The sequence below is a fragment of the Vulpes vulpes genome, chromosome 2, assembly GCF_048418805.1.
Source record: "Vulpes vulpes isolate BD-2025 chromosome 2, VulVul3, whole genome shotgun sequence".
Lineage (NCBI taxonomy): Eukaryota > Metazoa > Chordata > Mammalia > Carnivora > Canidae > Vulpes > Vulpes vulpes.
Genome location: NC_132781.1, coordinates 103,668,786 through 103,691,478, shown reverse-complemented (window position 1 = coordinate 103,691,478; position 22,693 = coordinate 103,668,786). Strand labels below are relative to the sequence as shown.

The 22,693-nt window shown below is 41.0% G+C and overlaps 1 protein-coding gene across 6 annotated transcripts in view; it reads left to right on the top strand.

The window, feature by feature from the left end:
- The window catches only part of CACNB2 (calcium voltage-gated channel auxiliary subunit beta 2), a 376,515-nt gene that overhangs the window by 103,175 nt on the left and 250,647 nt on the right, over positions 1-22,693 (top strand). The window contains exon 1 of one of the 6 annotated variants that reach the window (XM_072749417.1): positions 21,531-22,105. The exons of the other annotated variants lie outside the window; for them this stretch is intronic. Coding sequence (XP_072605518.1) covers positions 22,058-22,105 — 48 coding nt within the window. The 5' untranslated portion in view covers positions 21,531-22,057. Of the gene's footprint in view, positions 1-21,530; positions 22,106-22,693 lie in introns of those variants that run through there. 6 annotated transcript variants of the gene reach the window in all.

Here is a 22,693-nt window from a genome sequence, read left to right as displayed (position 1 = left end):
ATAAGGATAATTAATATTTAGCAGGGAAGGAGGAGAAACTCAGTAAGATAAAAGAGGTATTCTTTGAAATGAAGAAAAAATAAGGAGATTGCTAGAACTCACCACATTCCATAAAAATACTATACAAAACAGCTATCAAACCGGAAGGATTTTTTTTTAAAAAAAAGAATTATTCAGATAAGGGAGAAATCAAATTTCTTCCACTTTCTCCATATACCTCTTAATTCTGGAGAACAATGAAATATTTTCTACAAAGTTCTCAGGGACAGAGTGTGTGATCTAAGGATATTGTTCTCATCTGAAATATCCATTGAATATAATGGCAAACATGAGAAACCTTAAAGAATATTTAATCCATGAGCCTGTTTTGAGAACCCTCCTTTCCAACAAAATCCAGCCCTTGAATGCTCAGATCAAAAGAGAGAAAGAGCTCAAGGAAAAAGGTACTATAGGAAAGATCTATAACTGAATCCATTTTAATATAGAACTGATACTGAATAGAAGTATATTACATAACAGAAAGCATGTTTCTGAACATTAGGATATAAAAATAATAATATAAAAAAACAAGAAATGAAGAATGGAAAATGAAGAATGGGAAACTGGGAGTATGGGAATGCTAATAGGCACAAGTGGTATGGCAAGGAGATTGTCTCTGCACTTTGCAAGTGAGACCTATAGTTACCAAAAAGAACCAAAAGCAATAGTAATAACTCAAATGTCTGACTTTTCTCCTATTCCCCATCTCTCTCTTTTTTAAATTAATTTATTCATGAGAGACACAAAGAGAGGCAGAGACATAGGCAGAAGGAGAAGCAGGCTCCCTGCAGGAGCCCAATGTGGGACTCAATCTCAGGACCTGGGATCACGCCCTGAGCCAAAGGCAATGCTCAACCACTGAGCCACCCAGGTGCCCCCTCGTTTTTTAAAAATCGATTTTTTTTTAAATTTTGAGAGAGGGAGGCACCAAGGGAGGGGGAGACAGAATCTTAAGCAGACTCCGCATCAAGCATGAGCCCAAGTTGAAGCTCCATCTCACTATCTTGAGATCATGACCTGAGCCAAAACCAAGAGTCATTCACTTAGCCGACTGAGCCACCCAGGTGCCCCTCTCTTATTCCCCTTCTTAACTCTAGAGGCATCATTTAGAAAATACTGCCTGTTGTGTAAAACAATCGTTATTTGAGGTTCAACAGCTTGTTTGTTGATACTTCTTTTTTTCTCAATATACAGAAACAAGTAAAATTTAATTTAAAATTTTATATTAAAATAGTTTTGAAAGGTTTATTCTATTTTTATTCAAGCATTTTTATCAATATAGTTGTAAGAAAAGTTTCTAAAATGATTGTTATAGTCATTTATGGGTGCTGTTGTTTAGAGTGGTTTTAAAAATCTCATCTTTGGAGCACCTGGGTGGCTCAGTTGTTTGAGCAGTCAGCTCTTCTTTCAACTCAGGTCATGATGTCAGGGTTGTGGGATCAAGCTCCATGTTGGGCTCCACACTCAGACCGGAGTCTACTTGAGGATTCTTTCTCTCTGTCCCTCTGCCCCTTTCCCCACTCACATGCTCTCTCTCTCTCTCTAAAATAAATAAATAAATAAATATATATTTAAGATTTTATTTATTTATTCATGAGAGACACAGAGAGAGAGGCAGAAGGAGAAGCAGGCTCCCTGAAGGGAGCCTGATATGGGACTCAATCCCAGGACCCCGGGATCACACCCTGAGCCGAAGGCACACGCTTAACCACTGAGCCACCCAGGTGCCCCTAAAATAAATAAATCTTAAAAAATAAATAAAAATCCATCATCTTTATGCTTGTCTGTACTTTAAAATTGTTATTTAACGTCGATATCACTTTTACTAAAACAACAGAGTTAATTCTACTTTTTAAAAAAAGATTGGAAGTAGATATGCCAAGGTGTTATCAGATGCTTAAGTGGGTAATGGAATTATGGACAATTGCTACCTGATTCTTTTTATTTAATTATAAAAGTAAAATACTTTTAAGTGTATTGCAATACTTACATGTAGTCTTAGATAAATTGAGAAATATTATATTATAAGAACCTAGATGACACTACTAAAGACACCATATTTCATCCAAGTAGAATCATAGATTTAGATTTTTATCTATGATAGGTTTCTCCCCACCAAAATCACAAAAGTATTCATAAAGTAAAAAAAGTAATCTTTAAACATTAAAATGTTTAAGCAGAATGAGAATTTAAATGGGATGGAGTAGGAAATGACTCATATATGCTTTCTAATTTGTTTAATCACTTAATTAGTAGGCAAAATTTTCCTCGCCATGGTACATAAGCCTCTCTGGTCTTGAGCCGTGGAGCTCTGTGAAGTTAGACAGGCAGTACAGGTTTTGCAACATAACAGCACATGAATTAGAGGAATGTTCCAAGTATTTGGCAGTGGAGATCCTTTTCTCTAGCTAAAACACAAAGGGTAATGTGTCCCACATGCTACCTGGTACATTTCTGTAGCAAACTAGATTTTGCAGTTAACCTGAGCAATTTAAGTGATGTCTTGTTTCTATCTGTAGCAACTTTTACTGAATTTAAACTTTAATGTTTTACTGAAAAGTCAAAGAAATGATTTTTGAAATGTTTATTTTTTTTTAAAAATGTTTTTTAAGATTTTATTTATTTATTCATGAGAGACGTAGAGAGAGAGAGGCAGAGACACAGGCAGAGGGAGGAGAAGCAGGCTCCATGCAAGGAGCCCAACATGGGACTTGATCCCAGGATTTGGGATCAGGCCCTGAGATCCCAGGATTTGGGATCAGGCCCTGAGCCAAAGGCAGACACTCAACCGCTGAGCCACCCAGGCGTCCCTGAAATGTTTATATGAATAGTGATTATCACTATAATAAGCTTCAGTATTTGTAATATTTTGAAAGAGGAAAGTGGTGAGCAAGCAGATTAATTTTTTTGTTATCATAGTATATTCAAGAAACAATCAACAAAAAAAGAGATGCATTCAAAAAATAATATGCCAACAGAGCATTCAAGAAAACTCCCAGCTGCCCTTCAATTTATGCAATATATATTTAAAAACCACAGCAAAATAATAAAGTAAGAATATGTAACGAATGATATTAAAAACTGTATTGGGATAAGTAGTTAGCTACTTTAAAAAATTAGAAGCACACCTTACTGTCAAAACCAGTTAAGGAGTTAAATAGAACATGTCCTTGAGTAAAGAGTTTAATATAAAACAAATCACAGAATAAAAGATTGTTGCTTTAACAGGACAAGGAGTAAGTAAAAAAAAAAAAAGTATTGGTTTTGATGTGATAGAAAAAAGCTTACAAAGAACAATGTACTGTTATTTTAAAATATTAAAATGCATAACAAGAAAACAAATAAAATGAAAGGCAAGCCAGGAAAATATTTGAAGCAAAGTACCGCATAGTTCTACAAGTTGCTAAGGCTGCAGCAATAAGGAAATTAAGTTTAAAAGTATCTGTTTCATTAATGCAATTAAGTAAAAATAGCTAAATTTTTAAAGAAATTATGCAAACCCCCCCTCAAATTCACACATTGAGATAAAAACTAATCACTTTCCAACTGCCAGTATTGTTATGCTTTCAATTAAATTAGAACAAATGCATCAACATTCCAGTAGAAAGGAAACTATTTCAGAACTCCCAGGACCCCCTAAGACAAAAATCTCTCATTTCAACAGTAATCTTGACTCAACTGTTGTATTAAATATGACAAAAAATGAGCAGAAAGTTCCTATTAAGACATTTATTGAAGTTAAGAAACAAATGGTGATTCAGAAGATTCCTGCATAGCTGGGTGGGAAAATTTTTGTTTAAGGGTAGGATCATTCCTGGGATCATCCTGGACCATGTTGGGAACAGGAAGAAAGTTGAAAGAGACAGGCTGGCAAAGTTGGAAGCACAGGGGTTTTGGGGGCTAAGGCTTTGAACTGGAATCCCTGCTCTAGCATTCACCAGCATGTGTCCCTGGCTGTCATCCTGGGAACCCTGTTTCCTCAGTTGTGAAACTGAGCTACTACTCACTGACACTCCATTTCTGGGGAGAGTTACACGATGTTGTGAATACAAGGGAGAAGGTGCTGGCTCTTGTCATGGACTTTTGAAAAGCACTCACTTAGCAGGAGCCAACTGGCCTCTCCCTAGTACAGTGTCCTTGCTGTCTGCTGCAATGACCTTGGCTGCAAGACTATTACCTCATCAAAACCCCATTACAAAAGAGTCTGTTTGGAACCACAGATGTCTGGTTTCTTTGCCGAGATCCATATAGAATAAGATCACTGAGCTCAGCAATGAATTTCTGACATCAAAATTTAACCTTTGAACTAAAACCATTTAAAAACGAAAAGTAGGATGATTCAACCATTTCCCAACCCCCATATACCTATGATGATGGAGGTCCCTGTAGAGTATGACGTTTTCTAATGTGCAAGCTGATCTCTCTTTTTTTTTTAAATTGCTAATGCATATCAGGTGAAACATAACACCGATTCTTGCCCACAGCAGAGACATCTGTTAAGTGCACCTTGGAAATTGTGCCTGGGAGTTTGAATTTCAGTTGTGAATTTCAAATTTCTAAACAGTCTTCCGGATTCTTTTGTTGACCTTATGGAGGAGGACTAGAGGCATGTTGGGGTTCTATGGTGAAGCATCCTTGGAGGATCCTGGGTGTGTGCTCCCTACGCAGCACGCACAGGCATGGGGGCTGACAAATGATCCCCCCAAAAGAATTGTGTCCTAAACCCTGGAACCCATGAATATATAACCTGACATGGTGAAAGAGACTTTGCAGATGTGATTTCATTAAGGATCTTGAGCTGGGAAGATTATCCTGGATTATCCCAGTAGGCCCAGTGTAATCGCCAGGGTCCTTACAAGAGAAGGAGACAAGAGAATCAGCATCGGAGGAGGAGATGGTGACCACAGAAGCAGAGGTCAGAGGGATGTGACTGCTGGCTTTGAAGATGGAAAAGGGACCAGGAGCCAAGGAACATGGCAACTTATAGAAGCTGAAAAGGGCAAGGAAACAGGCTCTCCCCTCAAGTCCCCCAAAGGAACTTAGCCCTGCCGCCACCTTTTTCTCCCTGTGACACTCATTTTGGAACCTCTGACCTCCAGAACTGTAAGATAATAAATCTGGATTGTTTGAAGCCACTGCATTTGTGTTAATTCGTGACAGTGGCCATGGGACCCAAACATAATAAGCACATGGTATGTAAAATTGCCCCCAGAGTGCCTGCGGTGGTGGTTGAGGTAAAGTGGGGAGGAACTGCAATGCTGTCACCTGTGCTCATTTTTATTTTTGCCAAAACAATGCAGAATATGTTTCATCTTATGGGTTAGCCGTGTGATTACCTGTGGTCCACCAAGAAGTGAGAGGGTCAACTGCTGCTAGGCATTATCTTCTCCAGCGGGGTGCCTTCTAAAGCAGAGCAGAGAATTTTCATTTTAAGAGAAAGAGAAAATCCTGGGGAGGTGAAGGTATGGGGTTGGAGGTGTTCCTGCTTTCCTTTATACAGCAGGAACTTTCATTTATTTTTATTCTGACCTTGCTTTCAGCTATACGTAGTTCTCATGTTAATCAGGAGCTGGGAAGCGGTCCCTGGGCATCATGGGGTCGGTGCTGGGGAGGAGATGTAAGGAGCGAACATAGACTCTGGCGCTAGGAGGAAATGTTCAGAAGGCACCCTCTGTTGGCTATTCCATTCCGAGAGTCCAGAGAGCAGCTCTAGGTCAGAAACCACAGTGCCTCCCTGAGTCCCTGGGGGACAAAAGCTTTAGTGGAAAGGCTGGATGCTCTAGTGGTCAAACACCACCTCCTCCGTCCTCTTTCTGACCCCCTAGAACTGAAGCTCTGTGAGTTTTTAAGCCAGGGAGGTAACCTCTCTATGCTCAGTTTTCCCATGTAAATGGGTACAAAAATATTAGCTTAAAAAAACCGATGTGAAAATTAAAAGAAAAAATATAAAGAGCTTAGCACAGAAGAAGCGCTCCATAAATGTTAAGCTATCGTTATATTTACTATAACCTTAGGGAACATCAGAATTTTTAAAGGGGGAATCAAAAGACCAAATTAATCTCTTTCTTTAATTTTTTATTTTTTTTAACAATATTATGCCTGCCTCTCTGTTACATAAATGAGCCAAAGGTGGCCTCTGTGTAGTGGCCTATGGGTTATTTATTTCTCCAGAGGGCTGAAACCTGTGAGCTCAAGAGCCAGCTGGGGCCAAATGCAAATTCTGACATATCCAATTGTTTTAAACACAGCCCCAAAGCAGATTTTTAGTCTTTTAGAGCCTGCCTGCTTTGCTCAACCCCCAAATTTTACCTACGCGTACTACCCAAAAAGCCCCAACCTGCTCTAGACCTTTGGAGATCTCTGACCCAGAGGCTCCCAACCATGCTGTGGAGTGACATCACTTAAGCCCCTCTTGCATTCCCCTGGCTCCCTTGTCCTCCTCCCCTTCTGAGTAGCACCTCCTGAGTGCCATAGCCTCCGGACAGACTCCTACCCTGAGGAACCACCCCCAACCCCAATACAAATCTGTCAGTCACTCAATAAAACTTCTGTGTCATTGCCACCTCAGAGTCTTATCTTTTTCCTTGATCATCCCCCAGATCCCTCAGACCCCCACATTCTCTTTTCCAACTAACACCAACTCCCAGTAAAGGAACATTCCAGCACATCTTTGCTTCTCCCCCTCATAATAAGCTAAATAGAATCAAGGGACAGAAATGTAAATGTCTTAATTTTCCATACAGTTGCCCAATTTGGGACATGAAGCGTTGGATAGAGGAAGATTGTCAGGAATGCCAAATATCTCAAATTCTTACATTCTTTCCATCACACCTTAAAAAAAAAAAATCACACTAAGATTTTAGGCACATCTGTTGGTACTTTCCAAAATAAATCTACCAAACGAGAAAAATGAAATTCAAATATATAAACCTAAGCTTAGAAATTCAGTAGGACAGCCTCACTTCGCCAGAGCCAATTAAGTTGAGTTAGGACCCAAATGAACTGTTCCTTGTGAAGGAGGAAAAATGTTTATATCAAGTATAATAAGTTGGATCTTTCAAAAAGGGAAAATTCATAGTTCAATTATTTCCCTTGGAATCTATCTGGTTCACAAGTGAGAATATTAAAATACTTCTGTGGTCTGTAATTTAAAAAATGGGCATACTATTTTTGAGATGTTGTTTATCCCTATACCAGATGACTCTCCCCATGTTCCACTCTTTTGGTCTTCCCTTTGAGAAGATGTTTTTTTCTGTTGCATCTATCATTCTTGTAGCATTTTCAACGAATTAAACCAAATGGAAAGAAAAATTGAGATTATCTTGTCTATTTCTTTGCTTCATTTTCCTCCACTGCTAGTGCAATATTATAAGGAGGTGAACTTCTTTTGAAGACACCTTAGGAAACAATACAATGTCTGTGATCTCATTTGACATTGTCTGATACTACCCTCCGAAAGCTCTTCTTGTTATTCTATAATTTTGTATCTTTGTAGCCCACATCTTTTTTTTAAAGATCTTATTTATTAAAGAGAGAGAGTGGGAGCTAGGGAAGGGGCAGAAGGAGAAAGAGAATCTGTGCTGAGCATGGAGACCTACTTGAGGCTTCATCTCAGGACCCTGAGATCATGACATGAGCTGAAATCAAGAGTAGGATGCTCAACTGAGCCATCTCGGTGCCCCAGTAGCCAACATCTTTTCATAGTCCATGGTACCACCTTCCCTGTATCCTCATTTTCCTCTCTAAGGTTCCATGATCTGTGTATACATTCTCATCTCTGCTTCCTTCTCCCTCTGTCCGGTACTCTTGGGAAATCCCAAGCCATGCAAACCCCAACTCTCACTGACTCTGCTGTTGAATTTGAGCACGTAGACATGGCAAGGAAGAACCACGACTGTTTTTCTTTGAGTTCATGACCACAACTGTCAATCTGTCCTCAGTACTGCCTATTAGTCCTATTTGCTTGATCATGCCACTCAACCACTTCTGAGATAATTCTTTCACTCCTTCTTCCTTGCCCTCACTCTGCAGCATTTCTCCCCTTCTTACTCTCAGTCAGTGACCTTTCTTCTTATTTCTTCTGAGAGAATAGCAACTGTCCACAAAGACCCTTGTTCTACTACCTCCATTAAATCTATCCACTGGTCCTCAAATCCTCTACCCTCCTCTCTGTTACAGCAGGTGGACCAACTGAGAGTCCACCTCAGCTCTGCTTGTGCATGGGGTCCCATCTCTTTGGGGAAACCAAGGATTTGGCTCCTACAATTATCCAGGGTTGCTCTTGAAACTCCTTTCCCCCCACTCCTTACCTTTAACACCTTCCTTTCAAGGAGAAACTTGCCTTATTCCCATATCCTATCTCAGCTGTGTTTTCACTTTCCTACTCTTTGCTACAGAAAAACCTCCTTGAAAAAGTTTTCTCTATTCACTGTATCAAATTGTTTGTCTCCCTCTCTTGATGAAATTTCTTTCTTTTTTTTTTTTTAAAGATTTTATTTATTTATTCATGAGAGAGACAGAGAGAGAGAGACAGGTTCCATGCAGGGAGCCTGATGTGGGACTTGATCCCTGGACTCCAGGATCACACCCTGGGCTGAAGACGGCTAAACTGCTGAGCCACCCGGGCTGCCCTGAAATTTATTTCATTCAGACTTTCGACCCAGTCCCTCCATTGAATTCACTCTAGTCACAATCATCAGTGGCCTCCATCTCATCACATCTGATGATCCCTTCTCTGTCTGCATCTGGCTTGGCCTTGCCCTGGCATTGGACCAGTTGAATCCCTTCCTCTGTCGTGTGGAATGCCACACTCTCAGTTTCCTCACAGAGTCACTCCTCTACTTCCCACCTCTACATGGTGCAAGCCCGAGGAATCCATTTCCAAACCTTGTTTCTGTCCGTATATCTCTAGGGAATTTCGCTAAAACTCATGGTTCTAAAGATCATCTCTTTCTATATATGCTGAGTTACAAGTTAATATCTCAACCCAGTCTTCTCTGAACTTTGGAATCATATGCTAGATTGCCTAATGACATCTCTACATCCATGGCCTATAAGCATCTCAAAATTAATATCCCCTCAAAAGTACTTTTTGCTTTCTCCTCCAAACCTGCCTCTCCTTACGTTTTCCTCTTTTCAGTAACTGGCTTGACCATTCACACAAATCTCAGCCCTTGTCTGCCCCTCTTCCCAAATTGAACTCTCTCCTGGATCTTTTTTCTTTCTTTTTTTTCAACACAACATCTATCAATTTTGTCACCTCTACCTTTAAAACATACCCAAAATTGAAACACTTCTCAAGATTTTCTCCCACTAGTGCCTTAGAGCAAGATCTTTTCTCTTAAAAGGACTGTTGCAGTAGTCTCAAAAATAATTTCTCAAAAAAAAAAAATAATAATAATTTCTCTGCACCCACACTAACTCCTTGCATTTTCCACACAGCAGACAGTGCCACTTTGAACATGTAAATCAAATTGTCCTTTACAAAATACTCCAGTGACCTCCCTTTACAATTAGAATAGACCTAAAGACCCTAAACGATCAAGCCCCTGGCTACTCGCTATGCTCCAACACAGGTGGCTTCTTCCCCTTCTTACCCTGAGCTGAATGTGTTCCCTCTCTCTTCATTTGCCTGGATTTTTCTTCCCCCAGATGGTCACTGGTTTCCCCCCACCCTTTATTCTGCCTAGAGTTCATCTTTCTAAGAGGCTGACCAATTTATATGTAACAGAAACTTATTTCTAACTTGATGGGATGAGCACTGGGAATTATACTATATGTTGGCAAATTGAATTTAAATAAAAAAAAGTACCAAAAATTTTTTTTAAGAATCTAAAAAAAAAATGGAAAGAGAAAGAAACTTACCTCTATATTCACTCCTACCTCCCCCACCACCACTTCACTCAATGCAGAAAAATTGCATGTTGATACTTTTAAGATTTGTTTCCATTTCCATTGTTAATTAATATTTTATAATAAATGTGTATTCTTATATTTATACATTTTAATGTTAATTTATATACATTTTACTCAGAATTAGACAAATATTTAACAAATATCTTAGTGGATATGGCTTTTCCTTTTTTTTTTCTTTACTGACATATCAATTTTTTTAAAAAAATTCTCATTACCAAGTCATTTCTGCCCATTCTCTATTTTTAAATGTAAACACTATTCTTTCCTTTTCTTCTTCATCTTTTTTGCATTTTTTTTTCTCTGGGATTCTTATCTCACTGTATTTGTTTTGTATATTATTCTTGATGCTTAGACTTTGGCCTGCTGTTTTCAATGTCAAGGGAGATTTAAGGGTATTTATTAAATACCAAAACTGCCAACATTGAAACCTTATTATGTAAAATAATTTTTATGTAAAAAATTATTATGTAAAAAATTATTATGTAAAAAATTATTATTATGTAAAAAAATTATTATGTAAAAAAATTATTATGTAAAAAAGCAGTAGTAAAAACATCAGTTTGTTTTCAGACTTGAGCTTAGTGGGTAACAGAAAGTTTGATGATCTAGGAGGATATTTCCATGAAAGTCTCAACAGATACTTAACAGAATTTACACATTTGGCTCAAGTGATATTTTCTTACTTTCTAACTGGGAAATTTTAGGTTTGGTGGAAATTTCTAAAGTCTTCTTTCAAGAATATACACAGAGTCTTTGCTCTCCTGTTGGCCACTTTCATCTCCTCTTGGCTGACATCCATTACAGTGCCCCATCCATAGGAGGTACCCACTAATCGTCTTGAATTGAACAGGGCCTACCAGAGCACTCCTTTCATCTTCTGAGGTAATTAAGTTAATCTGGAAACACTCAGCTTCATATTAGGATAGAAAACACTGTGTGCTTTCCTTTGAGGATAGGATAAAACTAAAAAAGCTCATTAAAACTATAAAATCTAAAATGAACACAAGGTGATATCAATACCTAATCTAGTCTATTTTTAGAGAGTTTGCAAAGTGATTTTGAGCATCTCTTCTAATACAGAGATTGAGTCATTTTTGATGTAAGTCCATTTCTCCTGAAATGCATAGATGCTTTGCTGTCCCTTTGGCCACTTCTGCTCCTAATCCTCCCCAAAGCAAGATGAAAATGAGCAATTCAGTGCGTGCCCCAAGGAAGTTAGTGTTTGACTATTTTGAGAGTCTTTTCTAATGAGTTCTTGTGCGGTGTCCTCATTGGAGGAGGGAGTATACCAAATGTGGGTGTTCCCATTGGGGAGGGGAAGCCGGCAGGGGGCAGGAGTGGGGGGGCGGTGACCAGTGGAAGAATTCACCCCAGGTAGAACAAAAGAAATGAAAGTGTATCTGACACACCACAGGGGATCAATGGGCAGAACAGCACAGGAGAGACTCTGCTGGGAGGAGGTGGTGAGGGGCCACAGTTACAGGGCAGAGGGTGGGAGTCTGCAAATGCCTAGAATTTTCCCTTTTTGGTAATCTTAGGAACTCCGCCTGGTCATCCCTGTTCAGTGGTTGTTTCAAGGTGGCTTGCTAGCAGCTCAATTGATGAGCCTGGTGACATTGCCTGTTTGCAATCACCTGGGTGGTGGCCCCTGTGGGCCCTTTCACCTTTTCAGGTTTCCACTGGCCAAGCTTGTCACCTAAAAGGGCCTCTACGGTGCATCAGGCTAGTGGGCCTCCCCTATGGTGATCTCCTTTTTTTTTTTTTTTTTTTTGGAAGTTGTCCATTCTAAAATATGAAGGCTCTTCAGCAAGCCACGATGAAGTAAGAAAGTTTTTTTTTTTTTACTTCTGGACAAATTTCAGATTTAAGGTTTAAGATCTGCAGATATTCATCATGACCCCCGGACAATCACACTGTAGTATAGGGTAGAACAAAACAAAAACAGAAACAACCCAAATTGCTTTTGAGCTGGACACCCTTTATCTTTGGCTTCCTCTGTGAACACCTGCCTACCTCTGCTGGCTGGAAACCCAGTACCATTCAGCCTTCAGCCTCAGTGCCTCCCAGGTCTGCCCTTGGCTATTCACGTGAGCTCTCTACCTCCTCTTCCTGTTCTCTGCTATGTCTCCATGCTAGTGAGGTATTGGCAAGAAAAGCCATCTTCTGTGCTACAAGATGAGGGGAGGGGGCTGTCCTATTCTCTCCTCTCATTGTACTTCCAGCCTGATGACTGGATCTGGGTTGAAGTGGCCACACCAAAAAAAAAAAAAAAAAATCAGTCTTAAGGTCACAATCATCTAAATATTTATCAGAAGCGCATCAATGAGAAACAATGTTCCAGTGGAATTATCTGAAGGACACAGAGTCCATCACTATGTAAAGCTCTGCAGTTTTAGTGGTTGGGAGCAGGAGCTTTGGAGTTCAACAGATCTAGGTTCAAATCCTGTTATGGCTGCTTACACATTGTGTGTGCACCCTGCACCCAGTTGGCAAAGTCTGAAGTCTGTTGCCTCATTGGTCACCCAGGGATAATCAGAGCTGGTATGAGGATTTATTTATCTTTATTTTTAATTTTTTTAAGATTTTATTTATTCATGAGAGACACAGAGAGAGGCAGAGACACAGGCAGAGGGAGAAGCAGGTTCCCTCCGGGGAACCTGATGCGGGACTTGATCCCAGGACCCCAGTATCACGACCTGAGCCAAAGGCAGATGCTCAACCACTGAGTCATTCGAGTGACCCTGGTAGGAGGATTTCATAAGGAATAGTGTTTACTCAGTGTTTGTGCCAGTAAGCATTAGGTCTTTGTCACTGCCACTGTCCCTATTACTCTGTGTCAGGCCATGTCCGTGGGGAGTCTGGTGTGTTGTCTCGTCGCCTGCACTGTGTTACTGAACGTGCTATGGCTGGAGACTTGCACTTGCCAGTGAAGGTCAGGCTGAGGGTGCAGCTCTTTAAAACCCACTGTGGCCATTTACCATAAGGATGCTGTCAAGAGTGCTGTTTATCACCTTACACAATGTTCCTTTTTATGGGGACCTCCAGGAGAATTCCGTGTCCGGCATTAGTGCCAGGCAGAGTTGTTCTTCTGAGCATTGGGTTATTTTTAAGCTTATGGACAGTAAATTATATAACTGACCAAGTTTCCCTTCTTGAGTTGGCTGCTAGAAAGCTTAGAGCCAAATGTATGCCTCATTTGTAGGAAGTGCATTGATTATAATGGGGTGCATTTCTGCTTCCCGTTTTCTGTTCTCATTTTTTAAAAATTTTATTTACATATTCATGAGAGACCCAGAGAGAGGCAGAGAGTGAGAGGCAGAGACAGAAGAAGCAGGCTTCATGCAAGGTGCCCGATGTGGGACTCGATCCCGGGACTCCAGGATTATGCCCTGAGCTGAAGGCAGATGCTCAACCGCTGAGCCACCCAGGTGTCCCATGTGCTCATTTTATGATTCTTTTTTTCCTTTTATTTCATGATACCTAAATGTTATTTGAAAATGTATTTTAGTAAATTAACTTAAATTATTTTTGAAGCAAGATTTGTGATAGATAGGTAAAATAGTTTTAAATAAATTAACCCAGGTGAATGACTTACAAGTTTAATATCTAAGAGAAGTTTAATCTTTATAAGGAGATACTTGTTATGGAAGATGAATTTTCCAATTAGTAAAATTCCAGACATTGCAAGAATGAGAAAGGAATAGGTTCAAGGGTGCGGCTGTCTTGCGGAAAAATAAGGATGATTTGGAAAACCAGTAGAAGGGGACCATTGCACTCAAAAAGTGTCTGTTGTGTGATTGATTTAATTAATTGAATCATTGTGTTCTACCACTGGGTCAGCTTATAAAAATAATTTTGGCCTTTGATAGAGAGCAGAGGAAGACTAAAGGGCTCAGGGGTCAGAATCCCTTGATAGAAACCCTGGTTCTAAAAAATAAAAAAAAGGAACCCTGGTTCTGTCATTTTCTTGGGTAATTTATTTAACTCCATTGTGCCTCCATTTCTTTGTTTGTAAAGTGACTATAAAACAGTACTTCCCACATAGGGTTCACAGGAGAATCAGAGGGTAATCTGTGTGAGGGTTTAAAACAGGGACTGGCACTTAGTAGAAGTCAGTGCCTCTCCTGTTCCTCTTTACCTTTTGCACTTGAGCCCATGAACTTTGAAAAATATGCCAATGGTCAGTTTTGTAATGAATTGCTTCATAGGGTTAGTCACACAGTAGCTGGGCTGGATGCTGGTGCAATCTTCATGACAAGTAAGGATTCTAATTTTTTTAAAAAAGTGGTTTATATGTACATCACAGAATTATTTTTAGGAAAAAAAATGTGTATTTCTTTTTCTTGGTCTTTCCAAATCAAAATAGCTGCTGTGAATTATCTTATCCTATTATCATCATGAAATGATGATATGTTACACTATGAATGTTCTCATGAAATGTTACACTATGATTAGTGCACTTTGCCTTTTATCACCAAAGTGTCAGTGTTTTCTTTCTTATATACGTGTTGCGTTTCCTTGTAGCTATAATGAATGAAATGAACTGATCAAATCTTTTCTTTGGAAAAATTAGTGTCTCATGGAAAAATTTTAAACACATAAATGCCCTTGGCTTTTCCCCCTCCTTCTTCGCTTTCTTTGCCCACCGTGATAAATGCCTATTTATTTTTTCTTCTTCCATCAGCTCTTCTTCTGTGCTCCCTCCTTGTGATACAAGACCTAATGTCTGGGTAGAGAGAGAGAGAGAGAGTGCTGGGGGTGTAGAACAGAAGGGGTAGGGTTTCTGTTTGCTAGCTCTCTTTGTTCAGAATCTGAGTAATGGGCAACGTGGGGAAAATTAAAGAAAATTTAAAAACAACAGAAATTATTTTTATTTTTTTTAAGATTTTATTTATTTATTCATAAGAGACACAGAGAGAGGCAGAGACATAGGGAGAGGGAGAAGCAAGCTCCCCCACAGGGAGCCTGATACAGGATTTGATTCGGGACGCCAGGATTACGCCCTGAGCTGAAGGCAGACACTCAACCACTGAGCCATCCAGGTGTCCCAAAAAACAACAGAAATTAAGCAAATGTACCAAATATAAGGCTGAAGGTGTATATTGATGGAGAGAATATCAGGAGACTGAATGCCTGGGAGAGGAGTTTCTTAATGTTTTTGTTTGTGTTGAAAGGTGAGGACGGCCTTACAAGTGGCTTTCAGGTTAGAGAGAATTAGGAAGAGGGGTGCTTGGGTGGCTCAGTCTGTTGAGCATCCAACTCTTGATTGTTGCTCAGGTCATGATCTCAGGGTCATGAGATCGAGCCCCACGTTGGGCTCCATGCTCAGTGCAGGGTCTGCTTGAGGTTCTTTCTTGCTCCCTCTCCTCCTGCTCCTCCCTCTGCTCATGTTCTTTCTCTAAATAAATAAATAAAATCTGTTTCTTTTAAAAGAGAGAATTAGGGAGAAAAGGAAATTTGGGGGAAGTGTTGCTGTGAGTTGGAGGATTCTTTGTTGTGTTCTTTGAGCTATACGTAATTAAAAGATTTTGTTGTGGGATTGCATTTTTTTCAACTAGGCCGTGGGGATTTACTGGAGTTGCACGGTTTTCTCGTGATTTTGAATGTAACCTGTATTCATTTTTTTAAGATTATTTATTCGGTGAGAGACACGGAGAGAGAGGCAGAGACATAGACAGAGAAAGAAGCAGGCTCTGTATGGGGAGCCTGATGTGGGACTCGATCCCAGGACCCCAGGATCACAACCTGAGCCAAAGGCAGACACTCAACCACTGAGCCACTCAGGCGCCCCTGAATGTAACTTGTATTCTAACTCTAGAACACCAGATATGTCCTAGACTTAGTGAAGTCTAGTACACATTTCCTGGTTATTATTCATTTGCAAGTATGACTTCTTCCCCCCAATCACATTGCATGGAACTGTTTTGTTTACTTCTGCTGCTCTCTGTATGTAAGTGGAAGATAAACAAGTGATGCCACTCGCATCACTGAGAAGAAATGCCTGGTTGTTGGTCTGAAAAACAAAACAACCAGTGGATAAAAAAAGAATCTGGACAACCTGATGAGGGAGAAAAAAAAAAAAAAAACAGAGAAAGAGAGAAGATGTTCAAAAGCTGGAATAGAATAGAGTGGTGCTTTTGGGGGACTAGATAAGTAGAGCTGAATGGAAGAGACAGAGAGCCAACAAGAGATCCTGATCAGGATTCTAAGAGAAATGAGGATATTGACCAAGCATAGAAGTAAAGTGGAACTAATATGAAAATAAAGATTTATCATGGGATGTGCTACTGGAGACCGAGCTTCACTAGTGGATCGAAATATCTAGAACTGAGAGAATTTGGGAACATGTATCTTTTACATTGGATTTCTTTTTCTGTTTTCTGTACTTGTGCTTATCCACTTTTATATCCTAAATACCTCATGGATTTATCCATGTCTCTTCCCTCCACCTTCTTAGCATAAGAAGCCATCGCAGCAGCTTCTGAGCTGGTCTCACTGCCTCCTCTCTGGCCATCTCCCACTCTGCTTCAGCTCCACTACCAACATGTGTTTTAGATGATACAAATTTGATCACGCCTCTTAACTGTATGAATGGAATCCCACTGCTGTCAGTGTAAAGATGAAAGTCCCCAGCATGGTCCTTGTGATCTGGAAGTTATCTACTTTTCTATCCTATTCTTGTACCACTCTTCCTCTTCCTTTATCCTTCAACTGCTTCCACTCAGCATCCTCTTTTCTACCACAGAGACCTTTGTAAATAATGTTCCTCCATCCGGAATATGGCTACCATAGTCCCTCTCCCCACCTCCTCTTCCTTACATTTGGTTAACTCCTCACCTCAATGGCACTGCCTCAGGGGAGCCTTTTCTGACACCCCTAATTCTAGAAGTTGTCTACTGCTACATACGGTCTCAATAGTCTATACTTCCCTTTGAAGAACCAGGCAGTTTGCAATGATATGTTTATGTGATTGATTTTCCTTGTCTTATCCCCTGGGTTTTAGTCTCTCTGCAGTCAAGGACCTTGGTTATTGAACTTATTCTTTTATCCCTAGTGTGTAGCAGGTATGCATACATAGGAGGTAGCACTCAATTGATATTGTTGATGGATGATCTTGTTTACAAATATAGGCATTTGGTCCTTTTGCTTTGTTTTGTTTTTACTGAAATCAGTGAAGAACTTTTTGGTGCATTTAAGAACACAAGGCTCTGAACAATTGCCTTTACAACATACTGTGAAAGAAGACTTCAGTTGGATATATGGGCTTTAGTGTCTGCAAGGGGAGGGAAACCATAGCCACAAAAAAAGCCATAAACACTCAAGCCAGAGTCAGCCTTGACAAGGAGCCTTCAGCTCCCCTACAGAAGGCTTCTCTAGATCTGGTTTTATCAAAGAGTCTTCTCAAAACAAGCATTTAATCTGCGTTTTACATCCACTGCGTACTTTATTCCTCCTAAGTAATAGTAATGTAGAAAGGGAATAGTAAATAAACATGAATTCTCAAATTTTATAAAGACTCCCAGATATAAGTCTCTTGGGCTGTTAAAAAAAAACACCTGGCCACGACATCATTTATCCGCAATTATTTTTAACTCGTTGCTTTTGTCATTCTGCCTCTCATCGTCACCTTTTAATATTTTACTTGAATACATCTAGCATGATAAAAAATAGCTAATCTTGTAATTCATTACATTTGTGATTTAGCTACGTGATCCAAACAGCTAGTTTTAGTAACAGCTAGTTTTATTGATCTGATTTGATTTTTTAGTAGATAGACATTTATTGTAGATAACCACACAAGTTCAAAAGCTTCAGATTTCTTATTTATCTTGAACTATTGACTAGTTTTTTTTTTTAAATTTTTTATTTATTTATGATAGTCACAGAGAGAGAGAGAGAGAGGCAGAAACACAGGCGGAGGGAGAAGCAGGCTCCATGCACCGGGAGCCTGATGTGGGATTCGATCCCGGGTCTCCAGGATCGCGCCCTGGGCCAAAGGCAGGCGCCAAACCGCTGCGCCACCCAGGGATCCCTATTGACTAGTTTTTAAAACAAAACAGTCTGGAGATTTTCCCCCCTAATTTTTTTTTTTAATTTTTTTTTTTTATTTGTTTCTGATAGTCAGAGAGAGCGAGAGAGAGGCAGAGACACAGGCAGAGGGAGAAGCAGGCTCCATGCACCAGGACCCCGACGTGGGATTCGATCCCGGGTCTCCAGGATCGCGCCCTGGGCCAAAGGCAGGCGCGAAACCACTGCGCCACCCAGGGATCCTTCCCCCCTAATTTTTAAATAAAACAACAGATACCTTCACATACAAAGACTTCACTAATTCATAAAGTCTAAAATCTTTGCTGTGGTGTTCAAAGCACTTCACAGTCTAGTCTTATCCTGCTCTCCAGACCCTCCCCTACTCCCTTCCTCCTCCTCAGTCCTAGATTCTGTGAATTCATCATTCATTCCAGAAACATTTTGGGGTACTTTAAAAATACACAGTTGGTGGCCTGCCTGGGTTAGCTAAGCCTCTGACTCTTGATTTCTGTGCAAGTCATGAACTCATGGTCGTGGGATGGAGCACTGTGCTGGGCGTGAAGCCTGTTTAAGACTCTCTCTCGCCCTCTGCCCCCACCCCTGCTCCTGCACACACCCTCTCTTTCTCTCTCTCTCAAACAAACAAAACAAAACAAAACAAAACAAAACAAAACAAAAAATCCACCCTCAGCTTTTATAACTGAGATCGAATTAAAAGTGACCTCAGTAACATAGGAGTGTCTCTTTCATGTTATAGTGTGAATGTAAGCAACAGAGGGACTGAGAAGCTTTCTGTCTTGTTGCTCTGTTCTCCCAAACATTCAGCTTCCTCCTCAACTTAAATGGCTTTTCGATGGTTCTAGCTGTCAGCACCATGTCTACAGTCAGGACAGCAAGAAAGGGAAAAGAGAACAGGAAAGGTATGCTCCATTCCCTCTAAGGGCAGGACTAAGACATTGGCACCTGTCATTTCCTCCTTTCCTGTGGAACAGAATCTGGTCACGTGACCTTTCCAGGTAGCAAGGGAGGCCGAGATATCTCCTTGCCCAGCAGCCACATGTCCATTTCCATCACTCTTAATGAGGCAAAGGGAACTCACAAAGAGAGTCTTTGTCACACTTGCTATGTGTCCATCACTGCACTAAATGATACAGAAATGAGTGAGGCCTGGATTTAGGGGAGAACCCAGGTTAGTTTGAGGGACTTTGGGTATATCCCTGTTCTCTGAGTATATCACAAATATTTAATCTATTTACATTTTCTTCACATTCAATATAAACCAAATTTATTTTGTATATATATTTATATATTTGGCATATAATTTTCTGTGCTTTTGCCTCTATTGTCACATTGCCTGGAATGCTTTCGAACCTCATTTTTACACTGGGTGCAATTCTACATACTCATTCTGCAAAGAGCAACCCATATTCCCAAGTTAGTAGTCCTTCTAGGGATAGGTAGGAGCTGTATCAGTGGTATTCCCAGAGCACTCAAATTCTGTGTTCTCTTTCCTTTGTTTTGCATTCCTTTTTTTTTTAATTTTTTTTTTATTTTTATTTACTTATGATAGTCACAGAGAGAGAGAGAGAGGCAGAGACACAGGCAGAGGGAGAAGCAGGCTCCGTGCACCGGGAGCCCGTTGAGGGATTCAATCCCGGGTCTCCAGGATCACGCCCTGTGCCAAAGGCAGGCGCCAAACTGCTGTGCCACCCAGGGATCCCTTTCCTTTGTTTTGTTTTAGGTCCCTAGAGACAGGTAGGGACTATATTTTATTCATTTCCTATTTCGAGCGCCCAACACAGTGGTGAGCAAATAGAAGGTGCTCGATAAATGCTTGCTGAATCAAATTGGTGCTTGGCATCCTTTCATAGATTCTTGAATGGCAAGGTGGGTGGAATCTCTAATGAACTGTGGATGTCTCTCATTTTGTGTTTAATAATATCAGCGTTAATAAAAAGTTATTAACTGATTCTGTTAATAATCAGTTAACAGCTGATTGTTAATAATCAGTCTGATTTTTGAGAATCAGAATCAGAGAATCAAAAACAGAATCATGGAAGAAATCATATCTCCAACATTTTCCTCTTATTCTAACTTAGAGTTAATGTTAATTCTTTATTTTTATTCAGTTATTCTAGTAAATGTGTTCTAGATGAGACAGATGAAGGGTCTTCAAGAAAAGGTCTAAATTTGAATTATATTCTCAATCTATCACTAACTATGTTTCTCACTAAAGTTTCTTCAAGAAATCAAATTGATTTCTTACCTACTGGGAATGTATCCTGGATGGTCCAGGAGGTATTGAGATTTTGTTCGTTTGCTTTTCCCAATGCCTCTTTTACAAGCACATTTGCAATGTAGTTCAGAAATTTTATTTTATTCTAGGCTTCTGATATAATCCCAAAGGTAACCTAATTGTCTATCTATAGTTTATTCATTATTTCCCTTTTGAACCTTCCAATACATGGAGGATTAATTAGTCTATGAGAATTTTCACAGACTAGATAAATTACCAGGCATAGTAATACTTTTGCTTACGTTACTCATAGACAAAACACTTGACCATGTGGGGCCTTAGTTACTTTATTAGTGAAATGAGAACATTGAAATGAGGCAGGGGTTTTGTTTTGTTTTGTTTTGTTTTTAATCTCTAACAGGCTCCTGGACTATTAATAATAATAAAGATTTGTTACTATAAATCATAGGTTTTAAGGAAATATTGGCGAAGTGTTGGCCTCCTCGTAGGCTGGCACTGTCTAAGGCCCTAATGAACATAACATGATGGTGAGTGATCTTCATCCATGACTTGAAATAGTTAACCTGCCTCCTCAAGTGGCACCAGTATCTAAAGGGACCTGGGCATGGGGGCACGTGTGCATCCATAGCCGTGGCACACTAACGGGCCATATGAATCATTGCTAATTAGAACGGTTGATATCATTACAAATCAGTAGTTTTATCCCCCAGATGCCTGTTAATAATTCATCTCTTCAGGTGTGACACGCACAAAGGCCTTTTAGGAAGAACGATAGGATCAGCTCAGCCCCTGCAAACCGTGTCTTTAGAGAAGGACGTAAATTATAGCTTGCGAGGACCATTCATTTGTAAGAACTGGTGCTTTACAGGCAGCCTTATTCAGCTCCTCGTATCTAAATCATAGGTGAGATATCATCTAATTAATTATATTATCTGACTCCTTACGTCTGACTCTGATCGGATCTGCTTACCGGGGTTGTGTGTAGTGAGTGTGCCTTCATGTAGGAAGTGAGTCCTTGGCCGTGAGCGAAAAGAGAAAAAGGAACCTGTTTGGCTGCAGTGGCTGAGTGATGGGGTCCTGAGGCCACTTCCTCCGGTTGGTGGGGAACACGTACTGCAGGACAAAGCGTCTGACAGTGTGGAGGGTGGCTCTGTAGTCCTAGGCATCCGGAGTGAATTAGAGTCTGGACTCTGTGATTTTTCAGGAGACAGGGAGGAGGGAGGAGCTGCAGATCAGATATGCCCGGAGCGTTCGCGGGGTGACCGCGAAGCAGGGACGCTGCTGCCACTCCGAGCTCTGGGAAGGAGGCGGTGATGGCAGCGCAGCCGCGGGGGCAGCGGCGCGGGGGGCAGGAGCAGGAGCGGCATCAGGGGTAGGCCTCCCCTCGCAGCCCGCGGGGGGCTGCGGCCTTGCAAGGGGCCAGAGGCTCCCCGATGCTGGCCAGTGCCCCGAGCTGAGAATGGCTACAGTGACCATGTGGCCCAGAAACTCTCCTGATCCGGACGGTCGCACGCGTGTGCCCGTAAGAGTTATTTCAGGAAAATAAATTCTCCTCTGGGTAGATGTCTGGTGGGTAGACAACTCCCTGCAGAAGATCCCAGATTCCCCGAGAAAGGGAAAACAAAGTTTTGGCATGCGTGCCGGACCGGCGGGTGTTTTTAGGAGCTACCTGGGAGGCAGAAGCTGAGTGCCCATCGGCCCCGTGCCTCTTACCTGGGAGGACAAGGGGGGAAGCAATGGACAGTGGCTCTGATGAGCCCAGAAGGCACAGCGCAGCTCGGTGAAGCCACACGCTGACTGCGTTCGGCACCGCTCTTCATGCAGTGCTGTGGGCTGGTGCATCGGCGGCGAGTCCGGGTGTCCTATGTAAGTTGCTGTTGCTGTGCAATTGCAGCCGGGGCTGCAGATCCGATTCGTGTCTGTCTGGTGCATGTTGCCTCTTTCCGATGCCTTGAATCCCTGTGCTCAGGATCGGCCAGAGAATCAATCATTTGTACTACGAGTTTCCGAGGCACCTGAGGTCTAGGAGATTCTGAGATGCCCCCCCCCCCCCGAGATTTTTTTTTTTTTTTTAATAGATCTCCGGTGCCGTGTTACTTTGCTAAGATGGGCAATAACTTGCGCGGGGGACCGTGTGGCCAGTCCATTGTCTCCAAGCTCTGTGTCCGTGCAGACCAGTTGATAGCCTCTTTTACCTAAAGGAGTCCTGTTCTCATCTTTGAATGACGGCAGGAGGAGAATCTCTTTTAGAGAGAAATGCTATGGAGTTGGTGAAATTAAAGATAGCCACAGAGGCTACTATTAAATCCCATTCGGAACGGCTGCAGGGAAACAGTAGATGATAATCACTTGACGGATGACACAGCTGTTGCAGCAACGCCGGCGTTTGCAGCAGCTTTATCGTTCTGTGACTGTTTCACTGAAATAGCCCTTATTTCACGGACCTGCTGTGTT